The 24400-nt window shown below is 40.6% G+C and overlaps 1 protein-coding gene across 4 annotated transcripts in view; it reads right to left on the reverse strand.

Annotated features, from left to right (window-relative positions):
* Positions 1-23912, reverse strand: part of PARP11 (poly(ADP-ribose) polymerase family member 11) — a 52283-nt gene extending 28371 nt beyond the window's left edge. For 2 of the 4 annotated variants that reach the window (XM_084880349.1, XM_084880350.1), the window contains exon 1: positions 23699-23912. Coding sequence is in view for 2 of the 4 variants with exons in the window: in XM_084880350.1 (XP_084736476.1) it covers positions 23699-23716 (18 nt within the window). In the remaining 2 variants the exon portion in view is untranslated. Of the gene's footprint in view, positions 1-16475; positions 16625-23551; positions 23640-23698 lie in introns of those variants that run through there. The other 2 variants (XM_084880347.1, XM_084880348.1) reach the window with 2 other exon arrangements.
* Between the last annotated feature and the right edge of the window lie 488 nt (positions 23913-24400).

Here is a 24400-nt window from a genome sequence, read left to right on the forward strand (position 1 = left end):
TATCCTCAGCCAAGTGTTTTTTTTAAAGGCAAATAATCCACAAAAGAACGAAGAATCTGAATAGACTTTTCTCCAAAGAAGATATACAAATTACCAATATGCTCATGAAAAAATGCCCAATATCAAGTCATCAGGGAATGCATTCAAAACCACAATGGGATATGATACATTTCACAATTACTATAATGTCCGTAAATAAAAGAGATCCAAGATGGCAGCAGAGTAGGTAAAGTTACACTCATCTTCTCTGAGGTTCAAACTGAAATTACAATTAAATAGAACAATCAACCTGAATAATGAACTGAAGAGGAGCTGAACAAGTCTTATAACCAAGAATTTACAGAAGAAGCCACATCAAGACTATAGGAAGCACTGCGATGTGAAAAGGGCTGGCCTGGCACCTGCGTGTGTTGGTTGAAAATCTGTAGAGATATCTCAGCTGCAAAAATCCCCCCCTGAGGAGTGTGGGGTCTCAAGCCCACATTGGACTCCCCAGCCCATATCACCAGAACCAAGAAGAGCAGTCTATGTAATATCTGGCTATGAAAATCAAGGGATTCCATTTACCAGCAAGAGATGAGAGTCTGTTAGAAACCCAGGCTCCCTCTGAAAGGGCCAGCACACTAAATCTTGTTCACTCACTCTTAGTTCCCAGAGAGGGAGGTTGGATCAGACCGGAGTCATGTGAGGACAGACTGGGTCATATGGCTTCAGTGAGAGAGCTGAACGGACAGCTACCAGGGTCCCTGAGCTCAGTCCCTTTTCCACACTGCCCACAGATGCCATTACTCCTGGGACAAGCACTCTCCTTCATTCTGAATCAGCCTGGAGCAGGGGTCCTCAAACTTTTTAAAGTGGGGGCCAGATCACGGTCCCTCAGAGAGCTGGAGGGCCGGACTATATGAACTACTAATTCCTACTGTAACACCTCGGCTGCGCTCACTGCCCAAAAAACCTGGCGGGCCGGATCAGACTCCTCTGCGGGCCGCATGTGGCCCACGGGCCGTAGTTTGAAGACCCCCTGGGAATGCACTAGCCCCACCCTTCTGACTCATGAGGATCCTACCATGCCAAGCTCCCACCTGCAGAGGAGAGTAAAGGAGAAACTGAGTTGTGTGGCTCTAGGTTGGGGCCATATTTTGCTCACACATCCAACCAGCATTAGCATTCCTCTGCACAGCCCTCCCTTCATATGACCAAATCTTGGTCTGTTTAGACCTCACTAACTCTGCTGGCCTCATCATGAGGAATCCCTGACACCCCACCCTTCCACAAATGTCAATGGGCACCCAGATGGTGGCAGCTGACCTTGGTGTACCTTGATACTTTTGCTGAGTGACCTCAGTCCCAGCATTGGCACAAAGTGTGAATTTATATCAATAGATACAAAGAAAGCTTTTGACCAAATCCAGCACCCATAAAAAAAAAAAACTCAAAAAATGGGAATAGAGGAAATATACCTCAACATAATAAAGGCCATCTATGACAAAACCACAGTTAAAATCATACCCATGATCAGGAATAAGACAAGGATGTCCACTTTTATCACTCTTATTCAAAATAGTACTGGAAGTCTTAGCCACATAAATCAGACAAAAAGAAGAAATAAAAGGCATCCAAATTGGAAAGGAAGAAATTAAACAGTCATTAAGCAAATGACATAATATTGTATGTAGAGAACCCGAAAGATTCCACAAAAAAACTACTATAACTGATAAGTAAATCCAGTAAAGTAGCAGGATATAAAATAACATTCAGAAATTTGGTTGCATTTTTATATATCAACAGTGAAATATCAGAAAGAGAAACAAAGAAAACAATTCCATTTACAATTGCATCAAGAAAATATAATAAAATACCTACGAATAAATATAACCAAGGACGTAAAAGACCTGTCCTCAGAAAATTGTAAGATATTGAAGAAAGTAACTGAAAAAGATACAAATAAATGGAAGTATATACCATGCTCACAGGTAGGAAGAATTAAAATGTCTATATTACCCAAAGCTCTCTATAGATTCAATGAAATTCCTATCAAAATATCAGTAACATGTTTCACAGACTTAGAACCAATAATCTGAAAATGTATATGAAACCACAAAAGACCCTGAAGAGCCAAAGCAATCTTGAAGAAGAAGTGCAAAGTTGGTGGTATTGCATCACCTGATATCCAACTATACAAGGATATAGTAATCAAAATGGCATGATATTGGCATAAAAACAGACATGTAGATCAACAGAACAGAATAGACTCCACAAACAAACTTACATCTCTATGGTCAATTTCTATTTGAGAAAGGAGGCAAGAACATACAATGGAGTAAGGACAGGCTATTGAATAAATGGGCTGGAAAAATAGACAGATGCATGCAGAAAATGGAACTCGACCACCAACTTCACCATACACAAGAACAAACTCCAACTGTATTTATTAAAGGCTCAAATGTGAGACCCAAAACCATAAAACTCCCAGAAGAACACATAGGCAGTAAAATCTCTGACATTTCTCTTACCAATATTATTTTTCTGATATATCTCCTCCGTCAAGAGAAACAAAAGAAAAAATAAACAAATGGGACAATATTAAACTAAAAAAGTTTTTGTATTGCAAAAGAAACCATCAACAAAACCAAAAGACAACCTACTAAATTATAGAACATACTGTATTTGCCAATGATACATCTAGTAAGGAGTTAATATCCAAAATTTATAAAGAACTCACATACCTCAGCACCAAAAACCTACAAATAAATTAATGAAAAAATGGGCAGAGGACCTGAATAGACACTTCTCCAAAGAGATGGCAAATAGAAATATCAAATGATGCTCAATGTTACTAATTCCCAGAGAAATGCAAATTAAACCCCAATGAGATATCATCTCACACCTGTCAGAATAGCTACCATCAATAAAGCCACAAACAACAAATATTGGTGAGGATGTGGCTAACAGGGAATCCTCATGCACTGTTGGTGGGAATGAAGTTTAGTACAGCCACTATGGAAAACAGTACAAAGAGTTCTAAAAAATTAACACTGGAACTGCTTTATGACCCAGTGATTCATATACCGTATTTTTCGGACCATAAGACGCACTTTTTTCCCCCCAGAAGTGGGGGGAAAAAGTCCCTGCTTCTTATGGTCCAAATATAGCCTACACATATACTTTAAAAAAAAAGTTTTTTTACTTGCCCGGCTCTGTGTGCTTGCTGCAGCCACTGTCCATTCCTCCGTGCCCAGAGTGTCTGCCCCACTCTGTAAACCCCGAGTGGTAGAGGAGTTCCCATGTATGGTAGTCAGCCTCCATGCCCTCGCTGCAGCCATATCTCCATGTCAGCCCAGGTGCGGTGTACGGTAACTGCGTAATCCAAACCGTAATCATCGCCTGTACCCCTTGCTCGCCCGTGCTCCGTGCCCGGAAGAATGCCGCGTCTATTCCCCCAATCATTCCTCTCCGCCCTCTGTTGCCGAGCTTGACTACTGGGTAGACGTACTGTAGATCTCAGCAGAACCTTTACCATAAATCTTCAACTTTATTCTAATTTATTACTGAAGTCTCTCGTTATTGTGTTTTACAGTACATTTTGTCTTTTGCTGACTGTATTTGTTAATAATGGTTCTAAATGGTTCTAAATGCTGCTGTTTACTTTACAGGGTTGATTACATGTGTTTATGACTGTGATGTTGGGTTTTAATGCACATAAAATATTTTAGGACACTATTTGTTTCAGAATCTTTTTTTCTTCATTTCCCTTCTCTAAAAACTGGTGCGTCTTATGGTCCGGTGCGTCTTATGGTCCGAAAAATACGGCATATATCCAAAGAAGTCCTAAAGAATATATTCACTGCAGGGTTATTTAAAACAGCCAATATATGAAAGCAACCCAAATGTCCATCAGTGGATGAGTCATTAAAAGTAGGTGGTACATGTATATAATGGAATATTACTCAGCCATAGAAAAGAATGAAATCTTACCATTACCAACAGCACAGGTGGACCTAGAGGGTATTATGCTAAGTGAAGTAAGTCAGTCTTAGAAAAACAAATACCATATGATTTCACTTATATGTGGAATCTAAAGAACAAAATGAATGAACAACAAAAAAAATTGCAACAGACTATAGACTGATGGTTACCAGAGGGGAGGCAGGTTGGGGGCCTGGGTGAAAAAGGTGAAGGGATTAAGAATTAGGAATTGGTAGTTACAATATAGTCATGGGACATAAAGTACAGCAGAGGGAATCTAGTCAGTAATATTGTGATAACGTATATATGGTGCCAGGTGGGTGCTGGAAATATGAAGGGAAACACTTTGTAAAGTATGTGATTATCTAACCACTATGCTGTACACCTGAAACTAATACAAAACATTGAATGTAAACTGTAATTAAAAAGTAAAATAAAAAAACAGACAATAACAAGTGTTGTTGAGATTGTGGAAAAATTGGAACCTTCATAAGTCCCTTACTCCATTATGTGATATTTACTGGTGGGAATGTAAAATGGTGCAACTATTTTGGAGAAGTTTGCAGTTCTCAAAAAGTTAAACATAAGAGTTAATATATAACCTAGTAATTCCACCTTAAGGTATATACCTAAGGTGGAATTACTATTTGTATGAAATATACATTCATACAAATACATAAATATTAATAGGAAAATCCTATATACTAGTAATAAAACCCTATATGACAAACCCCTAATATGCAAATAGATCAAATGGCAGAATGACCTGCAAAATGACTGGTCGCTACGACACGCATCTGCCGCCCCTGAGAGGGATGCTACTGAGGGTGGTGATGTGGGGGGGAGGTTGGGGCCAGCCGGAGGCAGTACCAGGCTGCCAGCCAAGGCGGATGCCAGCAGGGGCTCCTGGATTGCCCTGCTTGCCGGTCACCACACAGATCAGCCCTGATCACCTGCCAGGCCTAGGGACCCTATCCTATATATTGGAAATAGTCTTCTAGATTAAAAAATTAAAATCTGACAAGGCTACTCTAACGCTGAAAAAACAGGATGATGCAGCGATGACATGTATGGACTCTGGCTTGCACATTTTGTGGTCAGCCCTTTGTCACACTTATAACTGTGTGACCAAGCCAATTACTTAACTTCTCTCTGCTTCAGTTTTTCCACCCATAAGATGGGGGAAATGGTTCTACTGCCTCAGAAGGATCATGTTATGTGCTTCTTTTTATAATCACGGCAAAAAAATGTAGCTGCCCATACAACAGCAAGATGCTGTTCACCTGTATGAAAAGTATGGTCACCGGTGCATGCAGCATCCTGGATTGTGAGAGGGATGTCCGACTGCTGGGATCAGACCTAAACCAACAGTCAGACATCCCCTGAGGGCACAGGCCAGGCTGAGGGCCTTGCAGCTCCCTTTGTGCATGAATTTCATGCACCAGGCCTCTAGTTACTCATAATAGCCAAAAAGTGAAACAACCCAACTTCCATCAACTGATGAATGAATGAAAAAACAAGTATTTCACAGTATAATGAAATATCATTCAGCCTTAAAAATGAATGACGCACTAATAAATACTATATAGACAAACTTTAAATACATTTTGCTAAGGACCAGATTATGGATGATTCTATAATTGAAACATACAGAGTAGGCAAATCTATAAAGACAAGAAGTACATTAGTGATTAGGGCTGACAAGGAGGTGGAATGACTTGGTAATGGGTAGAAGTTTCTTTTTTGGGTGATAAAAACATTTTAACAATAAACTGTGGTAATTATTGCACAACCTTGGGAATCTACTAAAAATATTAAATTACACACATAAAAGTGGATGAATTTTATGGTATATGAAGTACTTCTAAATAAAAATATTCCTTTAAAAGCTAAGGAACATAGAATTAGACTCTTATGGCCAAGTTAAAAATGATAGTCAATCTAAAATGATACCTGAAACAAAAGATTCTGAAGAAAAGAAGAAAGAGATTCTAGAAGATGTTAGAAGCCTGAACAGATAGTGGACAAAAGGAAACTTCATAAGAAATTATAAATTACTTGAAAGGCTTTTCTTTATACATTAGAAAAAATTGGGATGATAGCTAGGCAAGTCTCTAGGAATACATAAGGGTCAAATCCCATAAGCTCCCTCATCTATTCCTATTCTGCCAGCAGTGTGCCCCCATTTGAGACCACACTGTGTTACTTTAGTTTTTAGACTTAGAAAACAATAGTATGTTTTTTAACAGTTTTATTGAGGTATTACTGACAAACAACAAACTACATTTAAAATGTACAATTTCATAAGTTCTGACACTTTAAAGATTATGAACATATATATATGTTACCATATAAAGATTATGAACATATATATCACCCAAAAATTTTTTCATGCCCTTCCCCTGCATCCACTAATCAGCTTTCTGTCACTATAATTGGCCTTTTCTAAAGATTTATATACATGGAATCATATTTATGTACCCATTTTTGTCTGACTTCTTTCAGTCAGCATGATTATTTTTAAAATATATTTTTATTAATTTTATAAAGGGAGAGATAGAAGCATCAACAATGACAGAGAATCATTGATTGGCTGCTTACTGCATTCCCCCCACTGGGGATCAAGCCTGTAACCCAGGCATGTGCCCTTGACTGGAATCGAACCCAGGACCCTTCAGTCAACAGGCCGACGCTCTATCCACTGAGCCAAACCAGCTAGGGCAGTATGATTATTTTGAGATTCAACCATTCTATTGTGTATATCAAGAGTTAATTCCCTTGTACTGCTGAGCAGTATTCCATTATATGGATATATCACAGTATATCCCTTTACCTGTTGGTGAACACCTGGGTTATTTCCAGGTTTTACTGTTATTAATAAGGCTGCTATAATTTTTATGCACAAGTCTGTATAAACATATGCTTTCTTTTCTCTTGGGTAAATATGTAGGAGTTCAATAGCTAAGTCATGATAGATGTGTGCTTAAAATTCTAAGAAATAACTAAACTTTTAAAAAGCGATGTATCATTTTTTATTCCCATCTACAGTGAGTTAAGTTTTAGTAGCTCCACAACCTCACCAAGAATTTGTATAGTCAGACTTTTAAATGGTAGCCAATCTAATAGATGGAAATGTAGTGATATCTCACTGTGGTTTTAATTTGCATTTCCCTAATGAAGAGTAAGGCTGAGCATCTTTTCATGTACTTATTTTCTACCTATTTGTCTTCTTTGTGCAGTGTCTGTTCAAATCCTTAACTCATTTTTATTATCTTTTTGGTTATAGTTTTGAGAGTTCCTACTATATCTAAATGCAAATCCTTTTTCAGATATATGCTTTTACAAAAATTTTCTCCAGTCTGTGGCTTAGATTTTCATTCTTTTCACTATTTTTGAACAGCAAACATTTTAAATTTTATTTTTCAATTAATTTACATTCAACATTATTTTGTATTAGTTTCAGGTGTACATCATAGTGGTTAAACAATCATATACTTATATATCAGTATTCTCCCTGATATCTCCAGTACCCAACTGGCACCATACATAGTTATTTTAATATCATTGACTATATTTTCTATGCTGCATAAATGTTTTTTCATTTTTATGCAGTCAAATTTATCAATTTTTTCTTTTATGGATATGGTTCTGGAGTCAGATCTAAAAGATCATTGCTCATTGAATGTTACAAAGACTTTTTTATTTCTTTTTTAAATATTTTTATTGTTTTCTTATAGAAATGTAGTTTTCTCTTACGCTTTCTTCTATAAATTTACATAATTTATACTGCTATTTAGGTCCATGATCCACTTTTAAATTTGTTTGTACAAGTGGTGCAAAGTATGTATTGAAGTTCATTTTTTTCACCTATGGATATTCAATTATTCCAACTGTTGAAACAACTGTGATTTCTCCACTGAATCTTACCTTTATTAAAAAAAAAAAAAAATCAGTTGACTATACATTTGTGGGTCTATTTTTGAACTCTCTATTCTCTTTTAAAAATTGTTTTCTCTATCATGATGCCATAGCTTGATTACTTTGATTACTATAGTTCATACTGAATCTTTAAATCAGGTAGTACTAGCACTCCAAATTTCTTCTTTTCAAAATTGCTTTAGCTATTTTAGGTCCTTACAGTTTTGATAGGGATTGTCTAGCAATCTGTCTAAAGTGAATTGGCATCTTAACAATATGGAGGTATGTCTTTTGGCTTATTTAGGTCATAATTTTTTTCAGTAATATTTTACAGATTTTAGTGTACAAATCTTGCATACCTATTATGCAAAATTGGTGCCTAAGTATTTCATACTAGAGGCCCAGTGCATGAAAATTCATGTACTGGAGGGAGGTCCCTCAGCCCAGCTTACCCCTCTCACAGTCCAAGAGCCCTCAGGGGCAGGAGTTGACCAGGCGATTAGGGCAAGGCAATGATGCCCCCATCATAACTCTGCTGCTGCCACTGCCAGTAGCACAAGCTTCCGCTGGCCCTGGTTACCTGAGCCTCAGGTAGCCCTGGACAGCTGGGCAGCTGCCATCTGAGGCTTGCCTGCGCCTTGGTCCCACTCTGGGCAGTTGGGTAACTCCCATCTGAGCCTTGCCTGCACCTTGGGCTGGCCCTGGGTGGCTGGGGGGATGAGGGGGTTGGGGGACTTTGGAGGGAGGCATGCGAAGTGGCTGGATCCACCTGGGGGTGAGCCCGGCCGTGCCACACACTTGCTGCCTCGGTGAGGCTGAGGGGACTGGGCACTGCCATCTTGTGGCTGTGGCCACCGCCATCTTTGAGGGCATGGCAGTCAATTAACATAGTCCTTCCTTATTAGCTGTGGGCGCTGCCATCTTTGTGAGGGTGTGATGGTCAGTTTGCATTTCCCTCTTTACTGCAAATTGACCATCATGCCCTCACAAAGATGGTGGCACCCATAGCCACAAAATGGCGGTGCCCAGTCCCCTCAAGTCCTGCTGGAGTCCCCCAGTCCTTTCAGCCCCAGCTAGGGGGTGGCAGGTGCACAGTGCAGCAAGACCCGCCCTCAGCCACCCAGCCACCCAGCACCAGCCCAAGGCGCAGGTAACCAGAGCTGGCTGAGGCTTACGCTGCCAGCAGTGGCAGCAGCAGAGGTATGATGGGGGCATCACCTCCCACCTCTGAAGGCTCTTAGACTGCGAGATGGGGCAGGCTGGGCTGAGGAACCCCCCCCTCCAGTGCATGAATTTTTATGCACTGGGCCTCTAGTACTATAACTAAAATTGCATTTAAAATTTAAATGTCTGACTGTTGCTAATATAAAGAGATATACTGATTTCTGAATATGGATCCTTATCCAGCAACATTATTAAACTCACTTCTTAGTTCTAGGATATTTTTGGACATTCCATCTGATTTTGTATTTAGGCATTATCTATTTATCATCTATCTATCTATCATCTATCTATCTATCTATCTATCTATCTATCTATCTATCTATGTACTAGAGGCCCAATGCATGAATTTGTGCACAGGTGGGGCCCCTCAGCCTGGCCAGCAATCGGGACCAATCAGGCCGTCTTGCCCAGTCCTGATCAGGGCCAATGGGGGCCAGCAGGGGAAGGACTGCAGGAGGTTGGACGACCACCCCAATTGGGGCCAGCTGGCTGGGGAGGGACCACAGGAGGGCTCCAGGGCATGTCCAGCCCTGTCACCAAGTCCCAATCAGCCGGACCCCAGCAGCAAGCTAACCTACCACTCAGAGTGTCTGCGCCCTGGTGGTCAATGGTGTCATAGTGACTGGTTGAGCAGTCGACCAAACAGTCAACTGATTGGTCAGACACTTAGCATATTACACCTGTATTATATAGGATATAGATATAAATGATATAGATATGTAAGTTCTGACACACATGAAACCATTACCATATGAAGATTTATCTCTATCTATGTATCTTCTAACAGATGGCCCATTCTTTTTTTTGTGTGTTTTTGTTTTTGTTTTTTTGCCTTATTGTACTGAATATGATCTCTTGTAGAATGCTAAATAAAGAATGAACATCATTTCCTTGTTCCTAATCTTAGGAGAAAGTATTCAGTCTTTCACTATGAAGTTTAATGTTACATAAGTATTTCATAGATGCCCCTTGTGTCAGAGGTCCCCAAGGTCACCCTCAGGCTCACAGAAGGACTCACAGGACTCAGATGCTGTTCTACTCATGGTTACAGTTTATTACAGCAAAAGTATACAGAGTGAAATAAGCAAAGGGATCAAACACATGGACTGAGGTCAAAGGAAAACATGTACAAGCTTCCAAGTGTTCTCTTCCAGTAGTCACATAGAACACAGTAAGTTCTTCCAGCAACCAGTATGACAACTACTGCAAAGTGCTGCCAACCAGAGATGCTTACCTGAGCCTAGATGTCCCGGGTCTTTACTGGGAGTTAGTCACATGAGCATATGCTGAAGTTCCAGAGCTCCAGAGGAAAAGCAGATATTCACTATAAATCACACTGTTAGTATAAACTATCTGAACAAACTGGTAAAGCATGGCTCTAGGTGTCAAACATACAAATACACTCATTAGACAAACCATTTCAAGAGCTCAGTTCCCTGGTGCTAGGCAAAGAGCAGTCATGGAAACAGGACTTTCTTGAGATTGTACAGGTTTTGAGCTACTCAAGACTGCGGAGTTAACCCTTTCCCACACTTCCTTTATCAGGCTGAGCAAGTTTTCTTCTATTCCCAGGTTTTTGAGATTTTTCCTGTATTTTGTCAAAAGTTTCTTTTTTAAAAAAAATAATAATAATAATAATATATAATATATATATATATATATTACATATATATTATTGATTATATATATATATTATTATTATTATTATTGATTTTTTACAGAGAGGAAGGGAGAGAGTCAGAAACATCGATCAGAGAGAAACATTGATCAGCTGCCTCCTGCACACTCTCCACTGGGGATGTGCCCGCAACTAAAGTACATGCCTTTGACCGGAATTGAACCTGGGACCCTTCAGTCTGCAGGGCGACACTCCATCCACTGAGCCAAACCTGTTTCGACAAAATGTTTCTTTCTAAAAACACTGCAATGATTATATGGTTTTTCATTTTAGTTTGTTTATATGGTGAATTACATTGATTGCTGTTCAAATATTAAACCTTGCATTTTTTGGTATAAGCACCATTTGATAATGATGCAACAACCTTCTTATTTATTGCTCCACTTGATTGGCTAAAATTTTGTTTAGAATTTTTGCATCTATGTTCATTAGAGATATTGGTCTGTAGTTTTCCTGTAATATCTTTGACTTCTTTTGGAAGCTTTTCTTTGAAAGCTTCTTAGAATGAGTTGTAAAATATTACCTTCACATCCATTTTCTAAACATTTGTGCAGAATTGATTTTATTTCTTCCTCAAATGTTAGAATTCACCAGTGAAACCATCTGCAACTGAAGTTTTCTTTGTGTATAGGCTTTTTTTTTTTACAAATTCAAATTCTTCAATAGATTAGGATAGCCATGTTATTTATTTCTTCCTGAAGTAGCTTTGGTAGTTTGCATCTTAGAAACAGTTATGCCCATTTCATTTGTCATATTGATTGACATTGTTGTTCATAACATTCCCTTTAACTAAAGGCTCAGTGCACGAAATTCATGCATTCGGGGTCAGGGTCGGGTCCCTTAGCCTGGCCTGAGCCCTCTCACAGTCTGGGAGCTCTCAGGGGATGTCCAACTGCCTGCTTAAACCCCTCACTCCCAGGGAGCAGGCCGACATCCTTAGTGCTGCTGCGGAGGCAGGAGAGGCTCTTGTAACTGCGGCTGCACTCGCCAGCTTCAGGCTGAGCGGCACTCCCCGTGGGAGTACACTGACCACTAAGGGGAAGCTCCTGCGTTGAGTGTCTGCCCCTAACGCATCACAGTGACTGGTCGTTCTGCCATTCGGTCGATTTTCATATTAGTCTTTTATTATATAGGATATTTATAGAATACTAGAGGTTTGGTGCACGAAATTCATTCACAGGTGCGGTTCCTAGGCCTGGTTGGCGATCGAAGCATGAACGTCTGGTGTGGAAGGGCAGGTCCCAGCTGATCTCTGGGCCTGGGCAGCATCTGGGCCCCTAGCCACCACAAGCCTCTCTGCCTGATTCATAGGGCCCCTGCCCGGCAAGTCAACACCTGGGAGCCAGGTGGTGGTCCCGCTCCCTGCTGCCATCACTGTGGGGTGATTGGTGGGGCAATTGGGCCCCCACCCAGCTCCCTCAGCATCTGGCAGCCAGGTGGCAACCCCATCTCCCACTACTGGTCACTGTCTGTGGGACAATAGGACCCCCCCCGCCCCAACCTGGCTCCCTCACTGCCCAGAAGCTGGGCAGCAGCCCCACTTCCCTCCACCACCACTGGTCGCCGTCTGTAGGGCAACAGATGGGGCTATCGGGCCCTCACCTGGCTCCCTCAATGCCTGGGAGCCAGGCAGCAGCCCTGCCCCCTGCCGCTGGTCGCTGTCAATGGGGTGATCGGCGGGGTAATGGGGCCCCACTCGCACACACCTTGGCCTGGCACTGCCTGTTCACCTGCTCCACCATCCCGCCACAGTCCCACTCTTGCTGGAGACCATCAAAGCCAGCAGCACCTCCACTGCTGCCCGCTGCCAGTGCCAAGTCACTGACACCCATGTTCCGTGTCGCCCCCTTGAAGTCAGCAGTCATAGTGAGTGGTCAAACTCTCCGTCAAGGGGACAATTTGCATATTAGGCTTTTATTATATAGGATGTAGTGATATTACCTGTCTCATTCTTTTCTTTTCCTATCTTCCTCCCTCCCTCCCTCCTTTCTCCCTTCCTTTCTCCCTTCCTCCTTTCTTCCTCCCTTCCTCCTTTTTTTCTTCCTTCCTCCTCCCTTCCTCCTTTCCCTTCCCGTTCCTTCCCTTCCCTTTTTTGTTAATCCTCACCTGAGAATATTTTCTCCATTGATTTTGAGAGAGTGTGGAAGGGAGGTAAGGGGAAAGAGAAACACCTATATGAGACACATCGAATGGTTGTCTCCTACATGTGCCCGACCAGGGCCGAGGAGAGAACCCAACCCAGGTACATGCCCTTCGGTGAGTGGGCCAACACTCTATCCACTGAGAAACACCAGCCTGAGCTCGTTCCTTTTTTAAAATAAATTTTATTTATTGACTTGTGAGAGAGAAGAAGGAAGGGAGGGAGAGAGGAAAGGAAGGAAGAAGAGAGTGAGAGAGAGGAAGAGGGGAAGAAAGGGAAAGAGGGAGAAAGAGAGAAGAACACTGAGTTATTGTTCCATTTATTCATGCATTCAATGATTGCTTCTTGTATGTGCCCTGACCAGGCATTGAAATCACAACTTGGCATATTGAGACACACTCTAAACCAGTGGTTCTCAACCTTTCTAATGCCATGACCCTTTAATCCTCATGTTGTGGTGACCCCCCAACCATAAAATTATTTTCATTGCTACTTCATTACTGTAATTTTGCTACTGTTATGAATCATAATGTAAATATCTGTGTTTTCTGATGGTCTTTGGCGACCCTGCTAGCGGTCTCAACCTGTGGGTCTCGACCCACAAGTTGAGAACTGCTGCTGTAGAGTCTAAACCAACTGAGTTACCTGGCCAGAGTTACCTATCTTATTCTTACTATTGGTAATTTGTAATCTTTTTCTCCTGATCTCTCTGGTTTATCAATAGTATTTATCAATAGTATCAATTTTTCAACAACAATACTATTGATAAACCAGAGAGATCAGGAGAAAAGTGCTTTAGGTTTTATTGATTTTCTCTGTTATTTTTCGTGATAATTTCCATTCTAAACTTTTATTTTCTTGCTCCTGCCTGAGTTTAATTTTCTCTTCTTTTTTACTTCCTTAAGGAGGAAGCTGTAATCATTGACTTGTGACACTTTTTCAATGTAGGCATTAGTTTAGCTATAAATTTCCTCTTAAGTACTGTTTTAGAAGCATAGTACAAATTTGACATGTTGTTTCATACTATTTCCCCTTTTTTATTTCTTTGACCAATGGCTTATTTTAAAATGTGTTATTTATTTACCAAATCTTGGGAATTTTACAGGTCTTTCTTCTATTGATTTCTAATTTAATTCCATTTTGATCAGATAGAACACTTTATGATTTGGTTCCTTTTAAACTTTCTGAGACTTGTTTTATGGCCCAGAATATGGCCTATCTTGTTAAATGCTCTTTGAGTAGTTGAAAAAAAAAAAGTGTATTTAGCTGTTGTTGGATTATAATGGTTTTTAAGTGTCAATTCAGTCAAGTTGGTCAATATTGTTGCTACCCTGTTTCCCCGAAAATAAGACAGTGTCTTATATTAATTTTTTCTCCCAAGGTTGCGCTAGGTCTTATTTTCGGAGGATGTCTTATTTTCAGGGAAACACGGTATTAGTGTAATAGTTTGCTATATCCTTACTCATTTCTATACTTATTTTATCAATAATAGAGAATTTAAGTCTCCAACTATAATGAAATTAGTCTATTGTTTCTTATTAGTTTTACTTCATGAATCTTGAAGCTCTATTATTAGGGGTGTAAATGTTTAGGATTGTTATTAATTCCCTGGCCTCTTTATCACTAGGAAGTGGTGTTCATTACCCCAGAATCATTACACCTGGAATCTACTTTAACACTAATATGCCTCGAAGCCTTCTCCTCCCATTTATTTTTATCCTATTTTGCCTTTATATTCAAAGTGTGCTTCTTGGACACAACATATAGTTGGGCATTGCTTTTTTAATCCAGTCTAACAACTGCCCTCTAATTGGGGTGTTTAGAGCATTTATTATGGTATAATTATTGATATGGTTAGGTTTATCATCTTGCTATTTGCTTTTTATATGATAAATGGCTCAATTTTTTTTAAAGTGCATTTAAGTAGACACTTCAAAGAAAATACAGTGGAGCAACAGCAAGTTTACAGTTGTGAGTATGCAAAACACAGAATTTATTCTTGTATTATTACTTATTAATTATTGCATTATTTTCCATATGAACAACTGTAAACTTACTTTTGCCCCACCTTGTATATACAGTATATAAGGAGGTACAAGTACTCAACATTGCTTCGTTCTGCTTATCAATGAGAACTCACTATGGGGAATGAGTATTCATTTAGACAGTATTTTTGTGTGCTGTGTGTGTGACACAGGCTGAAAAGGGTGCAACATTCAAAACTGTCTGAGCACAGCTATACAAATAGCAAAAAAGGTGTTGTATTACTAAAAGATGTTACAAACATGGAACAGTTAAAAGTAATAATATGCTTAATATGCTCCTAATTGTAGCTGTGTGTTGAAGGAAATAATGAAAATTAGTGCCGGCACATTCAGAGTATGTGCTCTCAGAAGCTGTAAGAAAAAATGGCAGTGTTTGCAAAATTACTCCTCCCACTTAAGTTTGCTGGCTGTCAAGGGAAAAAAGGTGCTGATAAGTTTCTGAGAAGAGGACAAAGACAAAAACATTTCGTCATGATGCTAATTATACCAATAAAATCTTTCTTGGTTTCTAGAGGCCTGCTTACGTATCGCTGACATATTCTCAGCATCTTAAATAACCTGAACCCATTACTTCAAGGTCAAAATACCCCAGTTTTTAATGCTGATTAATAGATACCAGATATTTCAAAGTCACCAAACAGCTCAACTGCTAGAACATGATTTCTTCTCAGAATCTGATGGTTTTCTTTACTCACCAGAGAATGAGACTGGTTTTATTATCATCATTATCATTATAAGTACATATAGAACAGAGCCACCTGTTACAACAAAACATAAACAGGTGTTTTCCAGAGACTAAAATAATCAAAGAATGATTAATATCTTTCCTCCTTTCTTCCAAACACTCAGGCTGCCTGAAACCTTCATCCCCACAGTTATTTAATATTATCAGCATGTCAATTTGGCAACTCATAGAGCACTAGGAATGGTCTTCAGGGAGAAATCTTCCCATAATTTCTCAGTCTGTATGTGATCTTGATATTCTATAACATCTGACATCCAGCAAATACCAGTTGCAAATCTTGACAATCTCTGATTATAGCATGACGGCTCCTAATTTAGTAGACATATTGGGTTAAAAAAAAATCAAACTGCTGAGTCTAATCTATATCTTAAGCTAGTTGCACACTTTGTAAGAGGCTGCAAAAAATATCTTTTTCAATGAAAATACAAACCACTAATTTTTAAAATACTGCTTTACTGTTTAAATTGGTGTCTGAATGAGTCAGGAGTCAGAAAGTTTGACAAACACTTTCCCAGGGGTCACACTTACCCCCATGATTGCAAAAGCCATCTCTAAAGGCTGAGACCCAAACTGCATTTCTCCTCTGGCCTCTTCCTCTCACCTACCTGTCTCTCTGACGTCATTACTTGAATGCCTCACAGGCACATTAACCCTGTAATAGGCTCCAAGCTTTTTATCTCTACCATCTCTCCCCTTTTCCCAATCACCCCATCTCCATGAAAACATTTCCTTCCTGGTGGCCAGGGACCTAACACTCACCAAATGCAGCTTGAACTGATTCACTCTGCTCTCCCTCCACTTCCACCTACTCAGTCCAAGTACCTTCATCTCCACCCAGGACTAGACTACGGCTTTGTAAGTGGTCTTCCAGCAGCCTTTCTGACGCACTTCTGTCAAGTTTTCAATTGCTGCTGGAACAAATGACAACAAACGTAAGCAACACAAATGTATTACCTTACAGTTCTGTAGAAGCCTGATATGGGACTCAGTGGGCTAAATTCAAGGGGGGCTTGATTCCTTTCTGGAGGCTGTACAGAGGAATCTACTTCCTTGGCTTTTCCAGCTACTAGAAGCTACCCATGTTGCTTGCCTTATGCCCCTCGCCCCTTCCCCCAACTTCATAGCCAAAACCAGCAACATTATCTCTCTTTGCCTATTCTTCCACAGTTACATCTCCCTCTAGTGCATTTCTTCTGCCTCCATATTCCTCTTGTAAGAACGCTTGTGATTACATTGCACCCACCTATATTAGTCCAAAATAGCCACCCTATCCTAAGGTCAGCTAGTTAGAGATCTTAATTCCCCTTTGCCTTGTAATCTAACACATTTCCAAGGATTAGAATAAAATAGGGAGGCCATTATCCTGACTATCACTCTCTAATACACAACTCATTTTCTATACAGCAACCAGAATGGTCTTTTTAAAAACAAACATGTTGCCGAAATTGGTTTGGCTCAGTGGATAGAGCGTCGGCCTGCGGACTGAGGGGTCCCAGGTTCGGTACCGGTCAAGGGCATGTACATTGGTTGTGGGGTGTTCAGGAAGCAGCTGATCAATGTTTCTAACTCTCTATCCATCTCCCTGTCTCCCTTCCTCTTTATAAAAAAAATCAATAAAATATATTTTAAAAATAAATAAATAAAATAAAAAAATAAAAACAAACATGTTCATGTCACTTCCTATTTAAAATCCTTTAATGGCTTCCAACTCCTTTAAAAAGAATCCTAAATGTATGCCACAAAGCCTGGCATAGCCTAGTTCCTACCTAACCACTGGCCTCGTCTCCTGGTTCACTGTGTTCCAGCCATGCGTAACTTCTCTCTGTTCCTCACACACCAAACTCCCTCTGCCTCAGGGCTTTTGTGCACACCATTTCTGCTGTTGGAATAGCCCTCTTTGCCTTCCAACCAGCCTTTACCTCGGTAACTCTAGTTCAGTCCAGATCTCTGTAACAGTGGCTTTACCTGACCTTCCAGCCTCGTACCAGCTCTTCTCGTTAGACATTGCCTTGGTACTCTTTTTTCTTTTAGAGCTTCTACAACTGTGGTTAAATGTTATTTGTGTAATTATTGACTTAATGTCTGCTTTCCTGCACCAGACAGAAAACCCATTGAGTCCTGGGGTCTAGTCTGTTCTGTTCACCACTGTAAACCCTGGCATATAGTAGGTGCTCAGTAAATAAATGAGATCCATTAGGCATAATTTCAAAAGCAGGGAACTCTCAGAGAGTGAGCTGCATGAGCACCTCCCCATTCTGCCTGAGCGTTTAGGCCCAGTGGGTCACACTGAACATCTCATCGCATCCCTTCCCTGAAACCTCTACTGCAAGCATATGCCTCCAGCTTTATCCCACACTGTTCTCCCTGGGAAGGCCACCTTCTTTCTCTACTCTGCTCAGGTGTTATACCACTACAAAAAAGTTCTAAAAACATGGGTGCTACAAAATTGTCCTGACTTTTTCTAGCTCAGAATCTTTCCTTTATCTCTGACCCTCTGTGACTTCCCTCACAGGTCCTTTTTTACTTATTTTAAATCTTATATCCTAAGTTAGATTGGAAATAGTATGTGTTTGGAGCAAGAAAATTCTAAATTTAAAATCTCTCTTTGTCCTTATCCAGAAAGTTGGCCAAACCTTGGCCCTTAGAATTGTCACTAAAAAAATGAGACTAATAACTTATTAATTCCTACCCCACGGAAGTGTAAGATGACCTAAGTTTGGGCATACTCTGTTTAGCACTACGCCCAGCCACCAAACACTGGCATGTCACACTTACCCTCAGCTTGGCCAAACTAACTCCAGTGTTAGAACAATTACAAAGAATGTCAAGATTAAGATATCAGTACATGAGCCCCTGACTGTATGTTGGTACTAAGAACCCATCTGCACAGACCCTATGTTCTCTATAGAACTTTCATTTCCAGACACATATCCTCCTCCGAACTTGAGGGTATGTCTATAAAACACACCAGCTGACTCAGAAGATACTACATAGATGTTCATTACCACTGCCCACAACCCCTCCATCCTCATTCTCTGAAGATGCCAATACTGAGCCTTTACTCATTAGAGCCTTTACTCTTTAGAGCCTTTACATCTTCTCCACTTCCCTTCATTTTGTCCAAACTGTACTTGCCATTCTCTTTCACTTCCATGGGCTTTGATCATTTTGCTTCCTTTGACCTTCCCATACACCTACTTTTATAACTTGAACACCTAGCTCAAATGTAAACCTTCCTAGTCCCACCGCCCTCTCTCCTTGCTGCCGCCAGATACCCTCTGGTATCACTTTCCCCGCTAAAGTATATTACAAGACCCCTGAGAGGCAGGCTTTGATTTGACTCAGGTTTGTAACCTCCCTCCCAGTGTTTAGAATGGTGTTTTGCGTGTACCAGATACATTACTAAATATTTGTTGACTGAGTGAAATAATAAATCATTGACTGAGTGAGTCTGCTTTACACATACTAATTCTGAACTGTCAGGGGGCCACCAGAACTGTCCACCTCCCAGTTGGAGGGGTCACAGCTATAGGTGCACATTCGGCAGATGTATTCACCAGGGTGAGAGCTGGAGCCATGGAGCTCAACAAAACAATGTGCTGAGAGGAACAACAACAAAAGGTTAAGGGAGAACGTTTCAGGGGTAAAAGAAGGCAGTACAGCTAAGACAAAATTATAATTCCATGATAAATCATAGAAAGAAGAAAGCCAAAGGAATACAATCTCGGGGTCGGGGGGGCGGGGGGGAGGAAGGGATTATGAGAAACACTTCTAATGGCATTAATGTAACAGAAAAAAGAAGAGGTTGAAGACGTAAATATTGCCACTGTATGTAGTGATTCAAAAGCACTTTGTGACCTCCTAGCAAGTAAGGGTTAGGAGCAGAAGTAGGGCTGGAGGAGCTGAGATATGAGTAAGAATGATAAAAAATATGACTATTCTTTCAAAAAGTTTGACAAAAAAGGAGATGGAATCATAGTGCAAGGGAGTGTGGAAGCAGCTCTGAATATGAAAGAACGGAGAAAATGGTGGCTCAGCAGGTAAAGCATGGCTCAGGCACACAACCGTTCCCACGGCTACCACCAAGCAATGGAATGGGGTGAAAGAGGACACGGGAACTGACAGAGTTCTGCTGCTTACTCACCTGAGTGTTCTCGGCAAAGCCATCTCCCCTCCCTTAGCTAACCCATCAGATTATCCTAACAGTACGAGTTGAGAAATGCAAAGGGATTTTACAAGAGCTTATTACTTTGTATAAAGTAAGGTCATATTATTCTAATAGATGGTTTGTCATCTTGAACAGATGTTTGCTGTTTTTCATTTCCACTCAGTGTGAAAGAGAGAAGCTAAAACTCCCCCATATATGATACTGGTCTAATTATCTCCATCCCAGCAGAGAGGGTGAGACGAATGACAAGGAGACAGAGAAAGGCAGGATAAACCCTTCCAACTCCTTTCTAGAGATGTTGCCACTTCCCTAAATGAGGACATTAGTCAAGGGCTACCTTCACCGGGTGGACAGAGAACTGCCAAGAGCTCGTATCAGAACTGAGTGTGCCTGCCGCTTCCGTCAACCTGCTCTGCCTTAGCAGGGACACTCTGTCTACCTCAAGGTGCCTGGTCAGGGGCGGGCTTCGGTAGAATCATCACTGACCTCATGACTTCCAGGAAAAATAAAATTATGTTCTTAAATAAAATTTTCATTTTGTAAAACTGAAAATACATTGTCTTTGAAGTATTTTATTTATAGTGCACTTTGCTTGCTTGTTGATTTGTCTCCTTATTCAGCATTGCACTTCTTCTATCACTAAAATTTCTTCCTTCATTAAGAGAGGTATCAATTTCCAACTGCAGAATTAATAATGTTCTTTTTTTAAAAATATATATATATTTTATTGATTTTTTTACAGAGAGGAATAGAGAGGGATAATTAGAAACATCGATGAGAGAGAATCATCAATCAGCTGCCTCTTGCACACCCCTACTGGGAATATGCCCGCAACCAAGGTACATGCCCTTGACCGGAATAGAACCCGGGACCTTTCAGTCCACAGGCTGACGCTCTATCCACTGGGCCAAACCGGTTTCGGCTTAATAATGTTCTTAAAGACTGTTATGAATTAGTAGCCATCTCTCTTATGTTTGCCATAGCTTGGTAAACTTGGTTTTCATAGGTGGGAGGGATGACAGTGCTCACAGAAAAATATGCAATAACTGATACGTTATCATTTTCTAGTATAGTGTGCAACTTGGCTAAGATTTCTATAATATAAAAATAGAAGAGTTGTGAGAACTTTGTCACTGGAGTATAGTATGCAATCCGGCTAAGAGCTATATAATATAAAAATGGGAGTGCTGCAAAAACTATGGTAATGGAGAAACGAAACCAAACTGACAACCAGCTTAAATATTTGTCTGCTGAAAGTGGATGACTCATCAATGAGGAAAGGAAACTGAGCTGTCAACTATTTTATATTTTATGGTGAAACTGCCTTTCAACCCATTAGCTGTGTGATGAAAATGTTTGCTGTGAAATGTTTGTAACAAAAGTGCCTGAGGCAAAGATGTTTACAGTAAAACTACCCATTACCTGGGGTATATTTCCTCACAGTATCACACAGAAGGTGAATTTGCAGATCATAGGTGGAATAGTAAAGTCATGGTTACTAACAAAAAGACGAGAAACTAGGCAATTAAGTCAATTCCCTTTCTTCATATAGAAGAATTTATTCTCTCATTCAATGGAAAGAAATAGTAAACAGTGATTTAAATTGACGAGTAATGCAAAAGTTATTTGCATTTACCTTTAAGATCATTGGGTTTTTAAAAATCTTCCCAATTGTTTGGCTTACAGTAACATTAATTTCATTCGATAAGCACAGCTGGACTATCCAGATGCCTCTTCTTAATAAAAGAAATTAATGAATTACTAGAGAAATCCATATGCAGAATGTTGACTGTATTTTTAAAAACTAAACTGTCTTTGTTGTCAGCATTCATACGGTTTAGAGGAAGAAAAACAACATCAGTAAGTAAGCAAATCTGGTAGCATTAAGGCATATTATGGTAGTATATAAGGGGTACTATGCAGAAGGTCAGTACTTTTGACTAAAGTCAGTCTACTCTACTGAAATCAAGCAAAATTGTTAGGGTTATTACAAAGAAAACAGCATTTCTTACAAAGAATCGAGATAATGATATAACCGACCACATAAATGAGACTCATTAATGCCTTTATAATCCTCACAAACATACAAATGACCCAACAGCAAATGCTGATGTGTATGTGATGGAGGAGGGAGAATAGTGAAAGCAAAGGACTCTCTCTAGCACAAACACCTTTATTAATTCAACAAATATTTATTGAGTGCCTACTAAGTGTGCCAGGCTCCATTCTCTGACTGAGGACACCACAGCAAACAAAACAGACAAAACTCCCCGCCCACAGAGAGCTAGGATATAGTGAAGGACTTAAAACATGTGCCTTTAAGCAAGTCATGTATCTGGGTGACTAAAACGTTTGTTACAGAGAAATCAAGACAAGAAAGACTGCCAATACAAACTGAACACACACACACACACACACACACACTACAAAATGAAGATTGTTGATGACAGGAAACTGAATATATAGAGAGCAAATTCTCATTTTTCTAAATTATTTTTGCTAAAACCAAATACCAGCAACTACTTTCTCTGATGTAGCCTAGTATAGAGGGCTATAGTATGAACAAAATAAATAAATAAATAAATCTCAGATGACCACTGTTACATGATGAACTGGGATAGAACAACAGGCAACCAAAAAATGCGTACTCACAGACTAGTTTCGGTTGGATAAAAACTTTAAAAAAATAATAAATTAGCCTGGCTGATGTGGCTCAGTGGTTGAGCATCCAACCATGAGCCAAGAGGTCACTAATTCCATATCCAGTCAGGGCACATGCCTGTGTTGTGGGCTCAATCCAGGAGGCTGCGATCTATGTTTCTCCCTTATCTATGTGTCTATCTCTCTACCCCTCTCCCTTTCGCTCTCTAAAATCAATAAAAACATATTTTTTAAAAATCCAACTGAATTAACTGATAAACTCTCCAATTTATCTGGAAATATATTCTGGAAATGAAAGGAAAATATTAATTACATTAAAAAGTTTTTGAGAGTATGGACACAGGGTTATAAAGTAAATTTAGGCAGATATCTCTGCATATGGAGTAGTTTCACATATTTAGTCCAACCATTTGTTGAAATGTGATTCTGCCATTTCCCCCAGTCAACTCATAAGGCATCAACAGTTTACATTTGCCATGTTACAAAGTAATTTCAACTCTAACAAGAGATTAATGGAATATTCTTGGCAAAGAGATTGCACTCTTTGAGGGCTGCACATTAAATAAATATATAAAAGCAAAACAGACAAAAATACATGCAGGCATAATGCATATACCGGAATCATACGTGGGAGACAAAACTTGCAGTTGAAACATTCCAGGTCATCACTTCAGTCCACTGAAAAAGAAATATCTAAGAACTTCACAATCGAGAGGCTTAGAACATAACCTCGGTCCCCCAAGTTTTAAATGACTGTTCCCCAAAAAGGGAAGTAGTGACAGTTCCTTCCAGGCCCATTCAAGACCCGAGGGTCGAATCCCCTAGCTTTAGGGAAGTGGGACTGACAAGTACACCTAAAGCAAAGGAAGAGTAACAGGTCCGAAGCCCCATAACTCCAATTAGAAAGCAAAACAGAGTTTAAAAGGATGAAGGGAGGAAAGCGGAGAAACCACAGCAAGTAAAATAAGCAACTAATGGGAAAGCAATACCACGTTGGAAAACCCACCAGGCCATTTCCACCTCTCAAAGGTAGTGCCGGAACTCAAGATCCAGCCTGAAGCAGGTGAGGGGGAGCGGTTCCCGGAAACCCCCTCCCGCCCCTCTCCCACCAGCCCCGCCCCTTGGGTCCGCCCCGTCCCGCCCGGCTACTCACCGGATTCGCTTCCCACATAACGGTGGCGAAATCGAGCGGAGAGAGCCTGGGGGAAGGGGCTTGCCGCGGACCGGTGTTGTTGTTTTTCCCAAGGGTTCTCGGGACCGAAGGGATGGAGAGGCAACCTTCCAGCAGGCCTTCCTTCTCCCGCCTCTGTGTCACAAGCCAGCGTCTTCGGAGCACCGAACCTCCCGACTTCCGCCCGGAGCGCTGACCCCGCCCCGCCCCCGGAAGCCGCCCCGCCCCTACCGCTCCCTTCCGAACTCGGCAGGCTGGTAGTAATGCGAGGAGCTGGCGAGTGTCTGGATTGTAATGAAGTTTAAAGGGCTCTAGTAGTGCTAAATCACCATGGCAACATCCCCATCAAAAGATCCTCGGGCCACGGTTGGTTGTATTTTCTCCGATAGTTATTGGTCGCCGTGTACTGAGCGTGGTGGCCAAGAGCCACACAGGCCTGGGAACTGATCCCAATGCAAGCAGTGGCATTTGGGACAGGCTTCACTACCGGACTCAGTTTCTCATCTTCAGAATGGAGATGATAATAGTATCTACCTAAGGGTGTAGTGATGTCACTTAAAGTGCCTAGCATGCTATATGACATACAGCAAGAGCTCAAGTGAAGGTTGTTGGCCAGATACTGTGCTAGGCTCTCGAGTGGACAAGATTGACCTCCTGAGGCTTAGATTAGAATCTAATGGGGGG

Source organism: Pipistrellus hanaki (genome assembly GCF_964339955.1).
Source record: "Pipistrellus hanaki genome assembly, chromosome: 3".
NCBI classification, from domain to species: domain Eukaryota; kingdom Metazoa; phylum Chordata; class Mammalia; order Chiroptera; family Vespertilionidae; genus Pipistrellus; species Pipistrellus hanaki.